Source organism: Podarcis erhardii (genome assembly GCF_964252035.2).
Source record: "Podarcis erhardii genome assembly, chromosome: 2".
NCBI classification, from domain to species: Eukaryota; Metazoa; Chordata; class Lepidosauria; order Squamata; family Lacertidae; genus Podarcis; species Podarcis erhardii.
Genome location: NC_138498.1, coordinates 101,974,276 through 101,995,215, shown reverse-complemented (window position 1 = coordinate 101,995,215; position 20,940 = coordinate 101,974,276). Strand labels below are relative to the sequence as shown.

At 43.4% G+C, this 20,940-nt stretch overlaps 1 protein-coding gene across 5 annotated transcripts in view; it reads right to left on the bottom strand.

Moving 5' to 3' along the window:
• The window catches only part of ADAMTS9 (ADAM metallopeptidase with thrombospondin type 1 motif 9), a 139,492-nt gene that overhangs the window by 94,831 nt on the left and 23,721 nt on the right, over positions 1 to 20,940 (bottom strand). For 3 of the 5 annotated variants that reach the window (XM_081852251.1, XM_081852249.1, XM_081852253.1), the window contains 9 exons: positions 15,915 to 16,204; positions 15,160 to 15,243; positions 13,383 to 13,507; positions 11,082 to 11,122; positions 10,844 to 10,949; positions 8,142 to 8,288; positions 5,622 to 5,763; positions 3,270 to 3,377; positions 379 to 524 (listed from right to left, as the gene is read on the bottom strand). In XM_081852251.1, the coding sequence (XP_081708377.1) occupies positions 379 to 524; positions 3,270 to 3,377; positions 5,622 to 5,763; positions 8,142 to 8,288; positions 10,844 to 10,949; positions 11,082 to 11,122; positions 13,383 to 13,507; positions 15,160 to 15,243; positions 15,915 to 16,204 (1,189 nt within the window). Of the gene's footprint in view, positions 1 to 378; positions 525 to 3,269; positions 3,378 to 5,621; positions 5,764 to 8,141; positions 8,289 to 10,843; positions 10,950 to 11,081; positions 11,123 to 13,382; positions 13,508 to 15,159; positions 15,244 to 15,914; positions 16,205 to 16,892; positions 17,067 to 20,940 lie in introns of those variants that run through there. The other 2 variants (XM_081852252.1, XM_081852250.1) reach the window with 2 other exon arrangements.

Below are 20,940 nucleotides of genomic sequence, written 5' to 3'. Positions count from 1 at the left end.
TCCAAATTGGGTGATGTAGCTTTCCTTCAAAAAATATGCCAAAAATGAATATTTTAAAGAAAAAGATGTGTATACAGATGCATGTTTTAGTGGAGATTTCAGAGTAAGAATATATATAAAATGAAGATAATTTAAATGCAGAACGAGGACGGTGTACATATAACTGAGGGCTAAGAAATAGGTTGATCCATCCATCCTTAGATGAAATACTTCCTTGTGATATAAGAACAAGACATCCTCGCAGGTGATATCATATGGTTTCTACAGCACTAGAGATATCAGTATTTTAGCAACATTTTTTTCATTTTGGGAGGGAGGCCAACAATGGCTGTTACTTCATCAGTAAGCTTGACAGTTGGTTAGCACTCCTGTACTTACTCAGGCCTGTTGCATTCTCGAACAGCATTTTTTATGCCCCCACCACATGTTCGTGAGCATGCGCCAAAGGGACTCCATGTGCCCCATGCTCCATCCGTCATGGATATCTCTCGCTCTCTGGGAACACAGTGGCCATATTTGCAGTGCTACACTCCAGAAAGGGCAACAGAAAAAGAAAGAGTTTCACAACATTGTTTCATTGCTATGATCTGGATCCAAGCATTCTAAAATGAACCCGAGATACTACTATACTACTACTTTATTATTTATGCCCCACCCATCTGGCTGGGTTTCCCCAGCCACTCTGGGCAGCTCCCAACATTAAAACATCAGTCATTAAAAACTTCCCTAAACAAGGCTGCCTTCAGATGTCTTCTAAACATCAGATAGTTATTTATTTCTTTGACATCTGATGGGAAGGCGTTCCACAGGGCAGGTGCTACTACCGAGAAGGCCCTCTGCCTGGTTCCCTGTAACTACACTTCTTGCAATGAGGGAACCACCAGAAGGCCCTCAGAGTTGGACCTCGGTGTCCAGGTCAGATGATGGGGGTGGAGATGCTCCTTCAGGTATACTGGGCCGAGGCCGTTTAGGGCTTTAAAGGTCAGCACCAGCACTTTGAATTGTGCTCGGAAACATACTGAGAGCCAATGTAGGTCTTTCAAGACCGGTGTTATGTGGTCTCGGCGGCCACTCCCAGTCACCAGTCTAGCTTTACACCTGAATGTGGTGTTGTCAAACTTAGCAGGAAAAGAAATTGCACCCGTCAGAACACAATATTAGAGATCAACCTTCTCTCCTAACCCAAGTTGCGCAGGAGGCATTTTCCTGTTTACTGTGAGGTGGGGAGCTGCATTTGCGTTTTGCTGCTGCTCAAAATCTGGTTGTAACACTATGATAATCTGGTATTTTCCATCCTACTAAAATGAAATTCTTCTACTCATTATTTTATTGAGGGGGTTGGTTAAACTATGGTTAGTGAGGATAAGCCAAGATAAAGACATAGTTTCAGGTGCTGACTTGTTCAAAAACACATAGTTTAAACAAGCCACAGTTTTTCAACTTCAAGCATCACAAGGAACCAAAGTTTGCTTAAAAATAGAAGTGGATGCTTTCAATGTTCTCTGTCTGGTGCATGGAAGAGCAGAGGGGAGGGCACAATCTTGATGCTCGTGTAGCAGGAAACTACAGTTTCCCATTGTATCTGAACCAGGGCAGTGACTTTATAATCAGTTTTTAGTTATGGATTCAGAAGCTTCCACTCCCATCAAATTCTACTGCAGATATGAATGAGGTTTGAATCTCTGAACAATAAAGGGCATTCAATCTGCTGAGGACAGTGGAGTGACAACTTCCCAAGCCATTGAGTTCTGCTCATTTGCTGTTCCAGGACAAGAAGCACAAGCTGTTACAGCTTCTGAGGAAAGCAGCCTGGCTGATTTTCTGATCACAGGTTAGATGTCACAGTGTGTAGAAAGAAAAGATGCATCTGCAGATCAGGCATGGTGAAAGAACCTCTCAAATACTGAAGGCTTAAAAAAAAAAGATGATGTAAATAACAGGGGTGGGGAGGAAGGAGAGAGTGGATTCATGTCTCTGCCCTGTCAAGCTGGATGCCCTAGGCACAATATGTTCCCCTTCTGAAAAGATCCTGCACCACTTATGTGCAACCACATCACTCCCAGCGAAAGGGAAGCTTGGAGAATTTAAGAACGGCAGCATCAGTTCCTACGCTAACCTTCTGCAAGAGCACAGAGGTTCTGCAGCTGTCAAAATAAATATACACATGCCATCAATATAGACAGCGCTATCCCCAAAGAGGAACATCTTGCAGAACAGCTGCCATGTGCAGTGAAAATATTGAATAGCAATCGCGCTCCGCGCAGAACAGACCAATTTGGCTTGAGAGCGCCTAGAACTCACACGACGCGGCATGTTTTACGCATGTTTGAGCCAGCAGTGAAAGGCGGAAGCCTCACTAGAGAAACTGGTGTAATCCAACGTAGGCAACCGCAGGTGAGTGCTACATCTAGTTGTGTGAATCAGATGAATCTGAAATAATGCTGATTTAAAAACAAAAGCAGAGACATCACCTTGCCAACAAAGGTCCGTATAGTTAAAGCTATGGTTTTCCCAGTAGTGATGTCTGGAAGTGAGAGCTGGACCATAAAGCAGGCTGATCGCCGAAGAATTGATGCTTTTGAATTATGGTGCTGGAGGAGACTTTTGATAATCCCATGGACTGCAAGAAGTTCAAACCTATCCATTCTGAAGGAAATCAGCCCTGAGTGCTCACTGGAAGGACAGATCATGAAGCTGATGCTCCAATACTTTGGCCACCTCATGAGAAGAGAAGACTCCCTGGAAAAGACCCTGATGTTGGGAAAGATGGAGGTCACAAGGAGAAGGGGATGACAGAGGACGAGATGGTTGGACAGTGTTCTCGAAGCTACAAACATGAGTCTGACCAAACTGCGGGAGGCAGCGGAAGACAGGAGTGCCTGGGGTGCTCTGGTCCATGGGACACGACTAAACAAAAACAACCACCATGGCATGACCACGTTTGAAATATTGTGTACAGTTCCGGTTGCCTCCCCTCAAAAAGGGTATCATAGAGTTGAGAAAGGTTCGGCAACCAAGTATGGTCAAGGAGATGGAGCAACTCCCCAAAGGTTACGACATTTGGGGCTTTTAAGTTTAGATTGGGGTTTCCCAAACTTAGGTCTCCAGCTGCTTTTGGACTACAATTCCCATCATCATCTAATGCCTCTAAAAGAGGATTAGGCAAATTCATGGAGGATAAGGCTAGCAATGTTCCACGGCCATGCTTGGAGGCATTACGGCTCATGTGTTTGGGGTTAGCAAGAAAGAGTCAAGGAGCTGCAGCAAACCTTGCCCTGGCCACATTCCGTCCCATCAGCCCATGGCGTGTGTTGAGTCCGACATCCTTTATGTGCTCCATCGGCATTGATGCACCAGAGTCTCCTGCACTGCTTCTGCTTAAAGGGAGTTCAAAAAGTCTCAGCATTACTGAACAGCCAACCCAACATACATCATAGCCCAGAGACATAGTTTAGATTATCTCCCTGGTGTTGTTACGATCATGTGTAAACAACGAACGCAATAAAGCAGGGGAAGATGACTCGGGCTCTGGTTGCAAATGTAAAAGCTTTCTGCTCAAGTGCCTTAACCACGGATTTCAGCGGCCGGGTTAGTAGCCAACAGCTCAGTCCAAACCGAAGATCCATTGGGGCGGGAGAGTTTGGATTCAGTGGATCTTGCGTTTCCTGGCACAGCTACGGCTTTGCTGTGTAAGACACTTACACAGCATTAAATTAAAGCATTAAAACGTCAAAAAGGAAATATTCTGGGGGAAGGAGAGAGCAAGGAGAGACTTACACCCCTTCAAAACCCCTTTCAGCTTGGTTACATGACCTAAAACAAACCCCAATAAGATCCAATCACAACAATACAAACACAACATGTAGGCTAACAGTATAGAATATATAATAGAATAATGATATCATTCAAATTATAGGAACAGGCCAATCAAAATTCATATATACAATATAACAGAGTATCGTCAAGCCGTGTATTCAAAACAGATGTCTAAGGACAGTCTCACAATAGTCTTTCAAAAGTTTCAACAGAAGATGTCTCAAAAGTTTCAAAAGTAAAGTCTCTCAATAGGCTTTCAAAAGTTTCAGCAGAAGAGGTCTCAAAAGCCTCAAAAGGACAGTGTCTCCGGAATGATACTACTGCTTGGTAATAGTCTTTGTCAGCTGGAAATAAGATACAAGGCATACAAACCTTGGCTTATTCCTATAATTTGCATGATATCATTATTGTATTTTATATTCTTTACTATTAGCCTACGTGTTGTTTTTGTATTGTTGTGATTGGTTACGTGACCTGGCAACCCAGCAGAACTCAAGTTTGCAAAAAGGGTGGTGTAAGACACGTTCCCAGATCCTTCCTGAACAGATTCTGGAAGTTAACTTAAGCCACTACTTACAAAAACAACAACCCTTAAGCCAGTGCAATTTACACTAGACTATACCTTGGATTTCCAAACACAGAATTGCTCTGTTAGTTTGTATTCACACAGAGCAGCTTGCAAGTCAGACTATGGAAAGCTGGGGGGGGGGGGGACGACGACACCCTGCCAAATAAGAGTAAACATAAAACCTGGACAACCCAGGAATATTTCCGATTGTCTAGAAATGTGGCTGCATCATGAACACAAAATGCTCCCCAAAATATTAGCATTGTTTGAATATCATTTGCAGTATGGAGCCTCTGAAGTGTAGAAAGAAAATCAGGTTAACAATGAGACTGTCTTACATTCCAACTCTATTAAAATATGAGGATAAGCCATTTCCCCTCTGTGATTCCTAATTTGGAACAGTTATATAAAATTTTAAGTTCTTCCTGTAGCAGCATACAGAACCTGCTCTAGGTGAGAATTTAGTGATATAAACAGGGATTTCTGCGACATCAGTCCTTCCAAATCCTATCATGTTTCCTCACCTGGCAAATTTAAAATTGGGCACAAGTTTTACCACATATTGTGCTTGTAGACTGAAGTTACCTAACATTGCCTGTAAGCTTAAATGTTGCTGCTCATGCAGGCCCCATTCACACACCTACCCAGAGGCATCTCTCACATGGCTCTGTAATGAACATGAACAACCAAAATATATGGACGGGGCAGACTGAATGGATTTCCCAAATCTGATCAGCACTCTGTAAGGAAGTAGGGTGTTGACTGGGTAAGAAAGGTCCATGAGATTAACCTGACCCATTCATTGTGGTATTCAAACACATACAGTATTTGCTATTGGATTTCTTGCTGCAATTTTATTATTTTAATGTTAGTATATTCAAACTCGAAATGTGATATCCTTGTAACGTCCCTGGAGCCATTTCGTGAAGGGCGGTCTGTAAGTATTAATACTACTATTACTACTACTACTAATAATACCACAGCCATGTGAGAGGACCTGGGAAAGTGGTTTTCCTCTGTGTGTGTGTGTGTGTGTGTGTGTGTGTGTGTGTGTGTAAGACTCACATTGTAAAGCTTCAAATCCAAAATGACTGAAAGGCTGCAATCTTTTTCAACAACAAGGATTTGTCTCCTTTAGGAATCTCACATACAAAACACATGCATGCATCTTATTCAAAACGTGCCTATCGGTATTTCATACTCAAAGCAAGTTTTTTTTTAAAAAAAGTGTTCTTACCATGTAGGGGCAAACCTTAGCTCCAGGCCCAAAAATTAACTCACACTGCTTATTGACATCATATATGTATCCTGGAAGTTGTTGAGGCAACGCATACTTTCTCGGTGAAGGTTCATCAAGCAAACACTCCCCATAACCAGTGCTAGAATGAAAAGTGTGACATTTATCTCCACGGCTGCACTTGAGAAGGCGATTAAGATCATTCTAAAAATCTCTCAATGGTTAGTGAATAGAGTATTATTAGCACGGAATAGTAACATACAGCATAAGGCCACTTAAGCTTACCAACCCTCAAAAAGCCCATTTATAAAAAGAGTAATCTACTAAAGGACCACAGTCGTGCCATAAAGTGGCTTCACTGCATGATAACCACTTGCTCACAAAGACCAACAAAAAATTAATTTTCACATAATATTTCTGGACAGTGGTACCTCGGGTTAAATACTTAATTTGTTCCGGAGGTCCGTTCTTAACCTGAAACTGTTCTTAACCTGAAGCACCACTTTAGCTAATGGGGACTTCTGCTGCCGCCACGCCACCGGAGCACGATTTCTGTTCTCATCCTGAAGCAAAGTTCTTAACCTGAGGTAATATTTCTGGATTATCGGAGTCTGTAACCTGAAGCGTATGTAACCTAAAGCGAATGTAACCCGAGGTACCACTGTAACTTATAGCAGTAGAGAGAGGTTTAAGAGGTGCACAAGGCTGTCTTCTAAAGGCTGGAAGCAAAAGTTAAGTGACAGTGGAAGGTAAAAATAACATCCTACTCTTCTCAGTCCCCCCCCCCAGCTGCCCAGAATAATAATAATAATAATTTATTTATACCCCACCCATCTGGCTGGGTTTCCCCAGCCACTCTGGGCGGCTTCCAACTGAATATTAAAAACAATACAGCATCAGACATACGCTATGAGGCCAACCAATCCCATCTAGCACTGCATCATTCCACAATTAAAACAGAGAACCTAAAGGCAGTGTAAGCTGCCTCAAATCACCTGTCACCCTCTTATGCTGATGAGAAACTCTGCCCGAGAAAGAAACTCTGATTTCTTTATTATATAAATTAATGTACAGTTGCAGAGTTCGCCTTTTAGGGTTGGAGAATATTGCTTTTAGACTGGCAGAAAGCAAACAGCTGTTCTCAAATGCATCTTAGTAATGTGCACAGTAGGGCTTGGAAAACTGGGGGGGGGGGGGGAGCTGCATACACGCCATACATTTAAAGCACATTTTCCTCCCTGCAAAGGAATTGTGGGAACTGTAGTGTGTTAAGGGAATTGTAGCTCTGTGAGGGGGCAAGCTAGTCCCCAGGATTCTTGGGTGAGATATGCGTGTGTGCTTTAAAAGTATGTTGTGTGCGCAGCCTCAGGACATAATTTTGGCCTGTTTCCCACCCGCCAAATTTTCACCCATGGAATCATGTTGGAAAAGCACCCCCATGTGGCACTCTTGGAAGAGTGCTGTACACATGTGAAGAAAGAGGATCAGGTGATAACCCAGTAATACAACCCAGTAGTTCATTTTCCTTTGGTGAGTTGCTGGATACAACACTCATGTGGGTTTTGCACTTTCGCCATCACTCACGGTGATTGTCTTTTTATTGCCCACTTCTACAATTAAGAGTGTTTTGCATCACAAACCACTGAACCTCTTTATCACTCCTTCTAACTGCAAACTCAAGCGTTGACAGGATTATAGCCAAAATAAGGACACTGGAAAAAAAAACAACCAAGAGGGAGGGACGTATCTGCATGCTCAAGGGAACCCCAGAGGCTGTAGAAGTGCAAGAAAACTATAAGAAAGCCTTAACTTGAAAAACACCAATAAGAACTAGGAAAGGGCCAATTAAGGACTGAGTATGCTCAACAGTTGTGGAATGTTGAGTATCAGATGGAAAAGAAAAACAGAAAGGGAGGCAGTGATTGAATGGCCTGATGGAGGAGAGCAGTAACCTTGAACAGGAACACTTTCTTTAGGATTTGAGGATACACTACAAGGTTTTTTGCTTGCAATCACCAGATTTTTCTCTTTTGTGGCTGGTACACTTTGCTTGTACCTTTAACACCCTCCCTTTCTTTTGTTCTGCTCATCATGGAGAGCAGCACTAATATCAATTGCTGCTGGCCATGATGTCAGATACAGTCTACCTCTGTATACCATTTGCTAGGAATCACAAGCGGGGGGAGTTCTTGGGTCCTGTTTGTAGGCTTCTCACGGGCATCTTTCAGGCCATGGTGAGAACAGGATGCTAGATTAGTTGATCCAGCCCAGCCCTCCTCTTGTATTCTTACGTTTTTGCCAAGGAAAAGTTGCAAGAATGAGGTATGAATGGACCAAGCACCCGGACCTTTTGATTCACCAACGCGTAATATGAGCAAACGAATCCACAGTGTGCATGTAATGTATATTTGCATTCCAAACCTCCCCCCTGCTGCTCCGCCCCCTATGCTAAGCATGCATTCATATCCAGGCAATTTCACACAAACTCAGGAATCTGTGAAGTAGTCATTAAGGCTTTACTCTAGAAATTCTGTTATATATTTCCGGCTACATTTTGACCACATCCAAGGGTTGGTGTTGTAGTTCAGGGTGGGAGCCATCACGTGCTGCTGGTTTTTCCCTCCGTCTTCTTTGCACTTATTGTTGTCGTCATGAGGCATGTTAAATCTACAAGAGACAGCATACAGTGGCCAATGTGTTTAGCGAGAATTTTGAAAAGGAGGCAAAGTTAAAAACACCTGCAAACATAGGGGATTTCAGTGGAAGTGAGCCAAGCACCTCGTCAACTCCCCTACTTAGAGTCATAAGGTAAAGGTAAAGGGACCCGTGACCATTAGGTCCAGCTGTGACTGACTCTGGGGTTGTGGCACTCATCTCGCTTTATTGGCCGAGGGAGCTGGCCTTTGTCCGCAGACAGCTTCCAGGTCATGTGGCCAGCATGACTAAGCCGCTTCTGGCGAACCAGAGCAGCACACGGAAACGCCATTTACCTTCCCGCTGGAGTGCTACCTATTTATCTACTTGCACTTGACATGCTTTCGAACTGCTAGGTTGGCAGGAGCAGGGACCGAGCAACGGGCGCTAACCCTGTCATGGGGATTCAAACCGCCGACCTTCTGATCGGCAAGTCTGTGCTTTAACCCACAGTGCCACCTGTGTCCCTACTTAGAGTCATAGAATGTTAGAATTGAAAGGGGTCATCTAGTAAAAGCATTTCATTCAGAGTGCTCTGGGTAGGAATTATGGAGCAAAGGTTTACAGAATTCCTACATAAACAGGGGTTTGTCCTAGTGCTGTGTTCAGAAATTACGGCCCATGTGAGGGGTCTCCTGCCTCATCTCCAAAACAACAATTCCCAGTTCTCCATTGGCAAGCAAGCAATAGTATTTCAGATGTTTTGGACTTTCTGCTTTGGAAATCAAAGGGTGACTATATGCCTAACAGAGTGCGTAGGCACTCCATAGGTTTTTAAGTAGTAAAGCAAGCTATGCACATGAATTTTATATATAGATATAATTCTTGATGAAGCATTGTCAGGACACGTAACTAATGATCTCGGGCAGTGGAGAAGGGAAGACATTTTGCATGCTTTACCAAAACAACCACAAGGGGAAACTGTTGTTTATTGTATTACCCAATCAGAAATCCAGAAAAGCAAAAATTTTGCAAAAAAAATCTCCCACCTTATGGCAGGACAGTGTCACCAACTTTCCATGTGGCAACATGCTCTGCTAATAAGCCTAGCAGTATCAATAGTGTAGTACAGGTTAATGATAGTCTACAGTCACCCAACACCAAAAATTTCAAGACAGTGGACACTTGGGTTGCGAACATGATCTGTGCGGGAGGCACATTCACAACCCGCAGAGTTTGCAACCAGCAGTGCCGCATCTGTGCACGCACGGGTTGCGATTCGGTGCTTCTGTACATGTGCAAAGCGCGATTTAGCTCTTTTGTGTATGCATGACGGCCAAAACCCATTCCGGTACTTCTGGGTTTTGGCGTGTCCGTAACCCAAAAAAACGCAACCTGAAGTGTCTGTAACCCGAGGTATGACTGTATTCATTTTCTCACTTTTCAGAATATTTCCTACTACAGTATTTAATGCTCACACCACAATTTCAAACATTGAGGAAACATTGCCTTGGACCCTAGGTTGCTCCTTCATTCACATAAGGGAGCAGTGGATTGATTTCTGCCATCTGGCAGGTTGAGTGGAGAGTTTGTTTTGAACCTGGTGGCTGAGAGGGAGGGTCTGTCAGAAGCGAAATGAATTCATATTGATTTATATATATTAGTAACTCTGTACAGTGGTGCCTCGCAAGACGAAAAGAATCTGTTTCGCGAGTCTCTTCGTCTAGCGGTTTTTTCGTCTTGCGAAGCAAGCCCATTGACGGATTAGCAGATTAGCGCTATTAGCGGCTTATCGGCTTAGCGGATAAGCAGATAAGCGGCTTAGCGGCTTCGAAAAAGGGGGAGGAAAGGGGAAAAAAACTGCAGGAACTCGCAAGACATTTTCATCTTGCGAAGCAAGCCCACAGGAAATTCATTTTGCGAAGCACCTCCAAAACGGAAAACCCTTTCATCTAGCGGGTTTTCCGTCTTGGGAGGCATTCGTCTTGCGGGGCACCACTGTATTAATCTAACATTATTATATGTAACTGTTTATTTTTGTAATATTCTGTTGAAGTTGTCTAGTTTTGCTTCAGTTTTCTGTACACCACTTACAGATGTTTTATTAAATTAAGTGGTATAGAAATTAAATAATCAAATCCACTCTCCCATCTATTTACAGTCCCCAGTGTCATATCACACACCATTTTCAAGGGTCCCCCAGCTCCCTTAATCAGATTTTTGGAGAGGTCAGGGGGATGCAGAGGGGAGGGGAAGGCCCTGTTCTATAACTCTTCAGTTTACAAGGGGAAAGTTTGGATCCAAGCCAATATTGGCATATACAGTTGTACCTTGAAAGACGAACAGAATCCATTCCAAAAGTCCGTCCGACTTACAAAATGTTCGAAAACCAAATCGCGGCTTCTGATTGGCTGCAGGAAGCTCCTGCAGCCAATCAGAGGCCACAGAAGCCCCATCAGATGTTCGGGTTCCAAAAGAATATTCGTAAACCAGAACAATCACTTGCATCCCCATGTAAGCTATATGGTTTACATATCTCTCTCAATGATGTCATTTTTTAAATATATCTATGTTTTTATAGAACATACACATGGCCAAGTTCATGTGCAATCGTAAAAGCAGTACTTAGTCCACTGTCTTCACTAATTGAGCAGCTCCGGTATGGATCACAGACTGTACCCAATTCAGCCAGACCTGGAAAATCAAAAGCAGAACAAGAGAGAGAGAGAGAGTTTGCTCTCTAAATAAAGGCGCGCACAACGTTCTGTCAAAAACATGTTAACATTGACACCTTAAAGAGTAAAAGAAAAAGGAGATTAGGCTTACCTAAAGTATCACATTTGTCGTGAGCTCTACAAATATCCTGTCTGAAAGCAAAACAGACTTGATGCTTTTAATTTCCATGCAAGTTAGCATTCAGAACACACAATAATAAACATAACACCATTTAATTATATGGCTTTGGGTTTCTTGCTTGGCATTAATTTCAATATGTAGCCTGCCCAGTTCCAAATGTTCAAGACGGGGATAATAGTAGATTAAAAAAGCAGGAATAAAAATCCAATTTCATTTTTCAAAGGACTATCATTAAGGGCTGATAATCTCACATTAAAATATTTTGCGGCATTATAAATAAGAGACATGAGCGTTCACTTTAATGAAAATTTCAATGCAAAACTCCAAGGCCCTGCCTTGACTGAGTGCTGTGCATTGTTCATAACCGGTAGCTATTTTAAACTAATAGCAGAAATGAAGCAGAAACCAAATGGGTCTTTCTATTCACTTTTTTTTTTTATGCGCTCTGGAGTAAAATTCAAACTGTGCAATGTTCTGAAGGTAGCAGGCAATGCTCCCCATCCACTTGGCATCTAGCCAGATTTGAAGTCATGGAGGCAGCTGCTAGTATCCTCTAACCCAGAGGTGGCTCATAATATTGAGTAAGAGCAATCTTCCCCAACCTGGTGCCCTCCAGACGTTTTGAAATACAATTCCCATCACTGCCCCCAGTCAGCATAGCCAATGATGCAAGTTGTAGGCCAAAACCTCCAGATGGCATTGGTTGGAGCAAGCAGGACTAGAAATAAGTGCCTACTAAAAACAGCCGATGTTTTTACTACCTTATGTCACTAGTACAGGCCAGTGTTTCCCAAACTTGGTCTCCAGCTGGTTTTTTTGGACTACAACTCCCATCATCCCTAGCTAGAAAGACCAGTGGTCAGGGATGATGGGAATTGTAGTCTGAAAACAGCTAGAGACCCACGTTTGAGAAACACTGGATAGGCTGTGGTGCTTTATTAGAACATTTTTACAAAGGCAAACACTTACTGCAATTTCCCCCACTTTGCCAAGGCTCAATTAGGTCCCCACTTGAAATACATGACCACTTGTGTAAGTAGATTTTATTTCTTTTTTCATTTCTGGTCCAGTTGCTTGTCCCTACCCCCCAGCTGACAAACTGTTTGAGAACCCTACACATCTAAAACATAGTTCCAGTTACAGATAGGTAGCCGTGTTGGTCTGCCATAGTCAAGACAAAATAAAAAAATTCCTTCCAGTAGCACCTTAAAGACCAACTAAGTTAGTTCTTGGTATGAGCTTTCATGTGCATGCACACTGTGTATCTGAAGAAGTGTGCATGCACACGAAAGCTCATACCTAGAACTAACTTAGTTGGTCTTTAAGGTGCTACTGGAAGGAATTTTTTTATTTTATCTAAAACATAGTGTGCAACAGGGAGGCTGTGAGGGCAACAATGAAAAGAAGATGTGTACATGTCAGATCACGGCCTCCAGCCACAGCTGTAGTGCAAATGCTTATGTATTCATAAAGCCACTTCCGCCCCAGCTTGAAATCCCTCCCATAAGACCTCTCCTTTTCTGAAAAGGAGAAAGCATTGCCTTTATTGCTAACTGGTGTGGCTTAATAAGAAACTCCCATACATTGCAAACTTAGCACCAAAATCCCAGAAAGCCTCACTTTGGGTTCAGCCAATGACCATATGACTGAGTAATAGGATTGTATACTCTCACTCAAAAAAAAAATTAAAAAAAATTGATCCCTGGTAGGGATGGGCTAATTTCAGTTCCTCTCAGTTTCTTGCCTTTTATTCAGTTTTCCACATTTCCACACCAGTTTTTAAATATATATATTTTTAAAGCCCTCACGAAAATTCAACAAAGGTGTAGTGCAAATTTGTAATATTTGCACGCAACTCCCCCTGATGTAACACACATTTGTGTTTTGATTTCACTAATATATGCATTTTTACACACCCACTACCATTCATGTATGCAGTACGTTATTTGGCTGGAGAACTGTGCTGTACATTCTGAACGAAGGCTATGCTTTCTTTGCATTATCGTTCCCAAAAGGGGGAAATTCAGTAGATCCGCCTTTAATTGCAAATTGAAATGAATTCCTGATGCCCCTATCCGTAGCCCTTAGAGCTCCTGTTCTCATCACCGCCAAAAAATTAGACAGCAATATAATACCTTTCCCCATTATGCCTCAACATTTCAATTATCCTTGACTATAACATGCACTGTCATTCAATTGTGATTTGTAACATTGCATTCTAGTGGCAATTACAGTGAGGCCAAAAAATAAATAAATCTGCCCGTGACATACCTTGTCACCAATACAGCTGTGTCATGCTTTTCTGGATGATCTTCGTTAGGGTGGTTCTGGGTCTGCTGCCACTGACAGAAGTTTTTTAGTGTCGTTTGAGCATTGTAAGATATGGAAGGGCCATCCTGGGTATAAAGCAAACATGTCGAAGGATTAGGACTCCCTATCCTCCCCAGTTCCCATTCCTCCATCTGCGGTGCCTTTTATTTATTGACCATTTTATTTTACATTTATGGGCCACCTTTCTACCTGATAACATGTCTCAGAGATGGACGGCCACAGGAAAGAACACTGAACGTAGTCATCAGAAAAACAGCAAACCATCTCTCTCTGCTCAAAAGCATTCAGCACCGGCATCCTACTTGTGGATTACTTTCAAATTCCTAATGACTTTCAATAAGGTAGCATTGTTGTTGTTGTTGTTTTTTCCACTCTCCCCTCCTCCAAAAACACATTAACACTATTGTGAGACTGATGGGTACTGTAAAATTTAAATAAAAAGCCCTCTTCTCCCCATGATATTCCCATTCGCTCAGTAATATAACAACAAAAAAACATGGCAAGTGCAGTGAGAAAGGGGGGGGGGAACGTTCCTTCTGAAATCCTCAGCAAGAATACGAAGCTCTGTCTAGGTTGTATGGACCCTGAGCAGGAACTGCTTTGCTAGGAAATGGGAAAACACTGCAAAAGCTTGTTTAGTAGGGAAGTATTGGTTTGCCCGATTGGGGGTGCTTCCAGGTGGGTGATTAATTGAGAAAATGGTACCCCTCGTGCATCCATGTTATTCTGTAGCATCTATCATTGATATATATATATTAAATATTTGTTATCCCTATTTCAATTGGCCCCTGAGAACAGGATGCTGGAATACTGGGGCATTTGGCCTGATCTACAATGGCAGAGGAGCTGTGTTGGGGAGGGAGCTCCCTGGCTCCAAGCTCATGAGGAGTGTTGAGGCTCTTCCATGTGGTGCTGCTGTTTGAAGAGCACCTTCCAGCATACAAGGCACAGATGGTTCTTTGTCACTCTCCTGCAGACGGCGAGGAGATGTTTGGATTCAGTTGGACGCCATTTTGAATCAAGATGGCCGAACTGGACCTTTCAAAACCTCACACTGATCTTAACCAAATTGCGCACAATGGCTCCTGTGACCAAGGAGCAGGTTTCCATCTATGCTTGGATGCACAATTTTGAAAATCAAGAGTCAATATTTCAAAACCACACTGATTTCAACCACTGATTTCAAAACTGCCCTGAAGTTTTGGCTTCTCAGAATTCTGAGCTACGTTGTACACAAGGCTGCTGGTAATAAATAAGCGGGAATGTTTCTGCCATTGCAAATAGTGGGGGCAAGGCCCCCCTGATTCTGATTGATATTGCAGCAGTGGCAAAGCGTTAACCCCTTCCCGCACCCAAGGATATGGATAAATCTCCTAGTATTATCCCAATCACACAAGTGTGGATTACATTGTTAGGGAAGGGCGATTGCTCAGTGGTAGAACATCTAGTAGAGACTCCTGTCCGGAACTCTAGAAAGCCACTGCTGGTCCATGTACACAAATCTGTGGGCCTCTGAAGCTGAGACAAGCTTGCCTCATACTGCCTGCCCCATACACCCAACTTTCAGCAATACAAATCTCAGTGAGCTTTTGGGAAGGACGTATCATGTTTTTTTCTCAGTTTTAGAGCATTTAAATGACCAAGAATAAGACATTCCTAGAAATATGTCTAGGCGAGAAAGAGAGTGAGAGAGAAGAACGAGGGAAGGAGTAATTACCTGCTCATTTTGTATGACCTCTAATCTCACGATAACAATATTAATTAAATTTCCAATACTTGGGTCTTTATATATAGAAGCTACCTGCATTAAAGAAGGATAAATTTTGAAAAGTTAATGTTAACACTATACAAGCAAGCAAATAATTGACTCTTTTTTAAAAACAACAACAAACACACACCTGCAGTGCAAAACGCAACAGCTGCTGGCCTACAGCTGATTAAATCCTGACTTCAGGAAGTACATTCTGTTAGCGACAGATTCTGAGAGCAAGGAAGGGGTGGGAGACCTCAGACCTAAAGGCCAAATGCAGCCCTGCGGGTCTCCTTATCTGGCCCTTAGAGGTCTTCCTGGGCCCTGCTGAGCACCACACCTTCCTCAATATCTTCTGCCTGACTAGGGTGTACCCTTGAACCCCCATAACTCCTCTTGTTGCCTGGATGGAGGGGTGTATGTTTGCAGAGAAACCTCTGGCCTGTTGTACAAAGCCAAGAGTCACATCTTTGGACTCCAGATTGGAGGTTCCTCATCTCTGCCACAACACAGCAACGAAACACTCAGGTTCGTTGTGTGCAAGTGCCATGGGGGAAGGGGGAAGAAAGTGCCCTCTGAAATGCCTGGGAGTACTCTAAGTCTCCATCTGGGCTGTCTGGAACTCTGAGCAGGAGCACTGCAACAGCTTGTTCCCCAGGCAAGCATTAAATTGCACAGATCTGGCATACTTAAAATCCCCACAGAGGGATTTTAATACTTACTATGGACATTAAGGTCAAAATGTAGTGCTGTAGATTTGCTCCATGGTAAGCAACCATCCGACTGTCTGCCACCACCATGACCTCCACGTATCGAGGGTAGGAGAGGAATCGCTTGGTTCTTCGGCGTGTGCTTTTCCTCCTCACACTGCTAGTCTTGTTTTTACTGGATGCAGGAGACTGCGCTGAGGCTAGGCCACGTTTCAAGGCCTCCACGTCGGACAATATGCTCGCCGTGGGCCACTGTCCCGTCTTGCTCCGCCTCTTAAACTTTCTGTGGCTTTTTTCATGCCCTGCAGTTTTAAAGAATGCAGGAAGACAAGAGACATTCTTGAAAATATACCTGAATGAGACCAGTATTTTTCATTCATTCATTCATTCATTCATACCCCGCCCATCTGGCTGGGTTTCCCCAGCCACTCTGGGCAGCTTCTAACAAAAGATTAAAAATACATTAAAACATCAGACATTAAAAATTTCCCTAAATTTCCCTGGCAACAGCCAGGGCTAGGACTGCAGCCCAGATCACTGTGGCTCCATTCAGAAGTGGGGGTATATTGGGTTAAGTTTTCCTAGTTATAATGCTAGCGTTTCTAATGTTCCTTTTACACTGCAGTACCTGTTATGTTATGGAACCATGGCTTTTTGAGCGACATATATCGGCCATGCCGTGCTAAATTTTAAACAGCAAGGAAGAACTGTGTGCCAGAAAAGCGCCCTGAATTTCATCACATGAACAGGGGCAGCACGATAAATGCAAAACAAAGGTAAACTGCAACACAACACAACACCCCCCCCCTAAGTTTGCCAACATTTTTTTTCTTCTGGAAACCATTAGCAAGGAAATGAACACGAAACATCTGCTGGGTTGTGCTAGATTTCCGGAAGTGGCTTTCACAGCCAAACCAGGAAGAGGCATGGGCTTGGCAAACACTGTTTTTGGTTTGGTTATTAAGGCCAGTCCCTGGACTCAATGCTTACTTGTTGGCATCTGTCTGTCTCAGGAGTCAATGGAGGAATGCACCTCTGGGTGGGGAAGTCAAATTGTTGGAAGGTTGTAGGGCTTGCTGTGGATCCAGAGACCGATATGGGAGAGACATGTTTTGTTGCAGCTGGGGCAGGTGAAGGTGCCCAGTTGTGCTGCTGCAGGTACACCAGTCACTAAATTCCCAGCACACAATTTCTTCTATTTATTTTAAGAGAACACCCTGTGGAATTGAGGACCATGCAATGGTGTCTAGAGGTTCCTTGCAGACTCCTTTGTCTGGAGTTTCTCTCTAACAGTGTTTCTCTCCATATGTCATTGGACAACAATTCTCATCAGCCCCAGCCAACAGCCAGTGGTTAGGGTTGATGGGGGCTGTATTCCTACAACATCTAGAGGGCCTCTAGGCAACTATCCAGTTGAGAACTTACAAGGGGATTTTCTGCAAGAATCTTCACCTCCACTGCTGCCTCCCAGTACCCAAGGCTAGGAATTTTCCTCTCCCTTCTAACATCGGGCAGCAACCTGCCAGCAAACTCTCTCTCAGACTGTGACTGTTTCTTCCTGAAGCCAGAATTTCCTTCCATGCTACAGAGCTTCCACGCATACAGGGGTTTTTCTCTTTTCCCATTTCTAAAGTATTGACGTTCCACAGGTACTGAAATGCTCACACAAGCGTTCCACCTATGCCTTTGAGTATCTAGGTCGCTCTAGATCAAGGGCTTAATCTTTAAAATCTCAGTCCCTTTTTGTTTTGAAGATCTGCTTTAATTTACATCATGCTGGCTGAAAATATTCAGCACCCTACTGGGTCCACAGAGAAGAATACATGCAAAGTCATATAATGGAATTAAGAAATCCCATAAGCTGGCACAACATCTAACAAGAGCTAGAGCGCCTTTCCTGTGAGGAGTTCTCAGAAATTCAGATATTAAAAATACAGAAGCGTGCATCAAGATTCACGCTAGTATTATTTTGCAAACTTTAGAATTTAAAATAAGAAGCACGTCCCAAACTAAGCACAACTTAAACTTTATGCTCCCCACTTTTGTGATCTTGACATTTAAGCTCGGCCAACCATGCACCTTTAAACTCTGCCCTCTGATGTGAGCTGTGACAAAAATCACACTGACTCGGCCCGCTTAGCTTCAGCAAAATGGTGGTCTAACGTGCCTTCACACCATACCCTGGGCCATTCCCTTGCAAAGGAAAAAGCATCATTTATATATGCTCCAGGGCACCTTACTCGTAAGGCCCTTGTTTGGAAGAAAGGGAGGATGAACTCTATACACTCATACCTACATGCCAAACAAAAGGCAGAAACCTTGAGCACACACACAAAAGCTGTAACCGGAGAGAGGAGTACAGAAATCTTGTCACTTTCCTTATGTGCAGTTGTTCCAATGACCTTCTGTCAATCTTAGCAGTGAATTTCCTTGTTAGTTACAACAGTGGAACGCAGAACACAGCCTTGTTTCTTTACTAAACAATTGAGCAGAATATTGCCTGTAAGGTCCCCTTATATCTCAGGCACTTTCTCTCCCTCTATATATACCGTATTTTTTGCTCTATAAGACTCACTTTTTCCCTCCTAAAAAGTAAGGGGAAATGTGTGTGCATCTTATGGAGCGAATGAAGGCTGTGCAGCTATCCCAGAAGCCAGAACAGCAAGAGGGATCACTGCTTTCGCTGCGCAGTGATCCCTCTTGCTGTTCCGGCTTCTGGGATTCAGAATTTTTTTTTCTTGTCTTCCTCCTCCAAAAACTAGGTGTGTCTTATGGTCTGGTGCATCTTATAGAGCGAAAAATATGGTGTGTGTGTGTATATAAATTTATAATGTTAGATATATATAGATAGATAGATATAGATATAGATATAGATATATATCTAACATTATAAATTTATTTACGTTCCAATAATAATGATAATGATAACAACAACAGATTTATATGCTGCTTAACTGCCCAAGTGACTTCTAAGTCATTTGCAATTATAAAACCCGCTTTCAAAAAATATAAGCAGACATACTCAAAATACATAACAATTCCATAAAAACCATTGAAACAGAAATGTATTTTGTAACAAAAGAAAACGTGAATCCAGGTCAGGCAGCTAATGCCTCAAACAGGCACAAGGTGGCAGGCCTAGAATCCCAGCAAAAATTTGGCTCTCCGGGCAATATGGCAACGCTACACGATGCATAATCGCTGTGTCCACGAGCATTGTTATGCTAAACTGAGAAATTGTAAGAGGGCAACCACTTATGGTGAGTCACTCTAATCCCCTTCGTTTCCACAATAACGTGTCCTTCAGAAGAGACACCATTTTGCACTATTTAATGGGACATGTGACAATGGACGCAAGTCCAGTTCAGGCTCATGACAGATTGGGGGGGGGGGTCAGTTTCTATAGCTACTCTCAGCCAGCCTTGCAGTAACTAGGAAGTTAATTATTTCACAGGCCTTTGCAGAGCTGATCAAATGTTAACCAATATACCTTCAGGCAGATACACATGTTATGAACTAAAAACAAAGGTTTGTTTGTTGTTGTTGTTTTAAGCAATTGGCACAATCCGAAACGGTGTTGGTTGGTGCTATGTATGACTACAGCAAAAATAGATTTTACCTCACGATACAAGACATTCTGTCATAAGTGAGGGTGCAAGGCAGCAACATGGGGTTCCTGCCACAGAGCTACACATCTCTAGAGCTGTCAATGGAGGCAAACCTAAACTGGAAAGGGGAATTTTACCCTTGCTATCTAGCAGGGAAGCTGTGTTGGCTTTCTAGCAAGTGGATCGCTGGTGCTTACTATCAGGGAGAAAGGCGACGCATTGGGGAGGTTGGTGCAGGGAGAGGGTCCCAGTGTTTCTGCGCCTCATCTTTCTCCCTGCCACATCGGCCCTGTTCTCTCAGTAAGCCGCAGCGAGCTGTTACTGTATATACTGCATGGATGACCCAAACAGATGTCCATTAGAACTTTGTCTGCATCTCTGTAGAAAGCATCTTGTATCTCTGTAGAAAGTATCTTGTCATAGAACAGCATTTCTCTGACCGGTGCACTCCAACTCCCTCTGTCCCTGACCACACTGGCTGGGGGTGATGGGAGTTGGATGGAATCCAATATCTTCTGGAGGGCACCATGTAGGTGAGGTAAAGGTAAAAGACCCCTCAAAGGTGACTACGGGCTTGCGGCGCTCATCTCGCTTTCAGGCCGAGGGAGCTGGCGTTTGTCCACAGACAGCTTTCCGGGTCATGTGGCCAGCAGGACTAAACTGCTTCTAGTGCAACAGGACACCGTGACGGAAGCCAGAGCGCACGGAAATTCCGTTTACCTTCCCGCCACAGTGGTACCTATTTATCTACTTGCACTGGCATGCTTTTGAACTGCTACATTGGCAGAAGCTGGGGGCAGAGCAACGGGAGCTCACCCCGTCACGCAAATTCAAACCGCTGACCTTCCGATCAGCAAGCCCAAGAGGCTCAGTGGTTTAGACCACAGCACCACCCGCTCCCGCTTAGGTGAAGCCTGTCATAACACACTCCTTGTCAATTTTGCAAGACGTTCGCTGCACTGAAAGATGCATCTCTTGGTGTGAGCCTGACCGTAGGTAGGTGCTACTTGAAAATTGCTATGCTCTTCCTCTTATTCCTCTAATGGCATCTCCCTACTTTACAAATAGTCTGTGCAGCCATGAAAGAAAGAAAGAAAGAAAGAAAGAAAGAAAGAAAGAAAGAAAGAAAGAAAGAAGTCATCCTGGGCAAGATTGTTCCCAGCAATCAAGACTTGAAATGTTACCTATTCCTCTGACAGAGCACTGTACAGTGGTACGTTGGGTTACATACGCTTCAGGTTACATACACTTCAGGTTACAGACTCCGCTAACCCAGAAATAGTACCTCGGGTTAAGAACTTTGCTTCAGGATGAGAACAGAAATTGTGCTCCGGCGGCGCAGCAGCAGCAGGAGGCCCTATTAGCTAAAGTGGTGCTTCAGGTTATGAACAGTTTCAGGTTAAGAACGGACCTCCGGAACGAATTAAGTA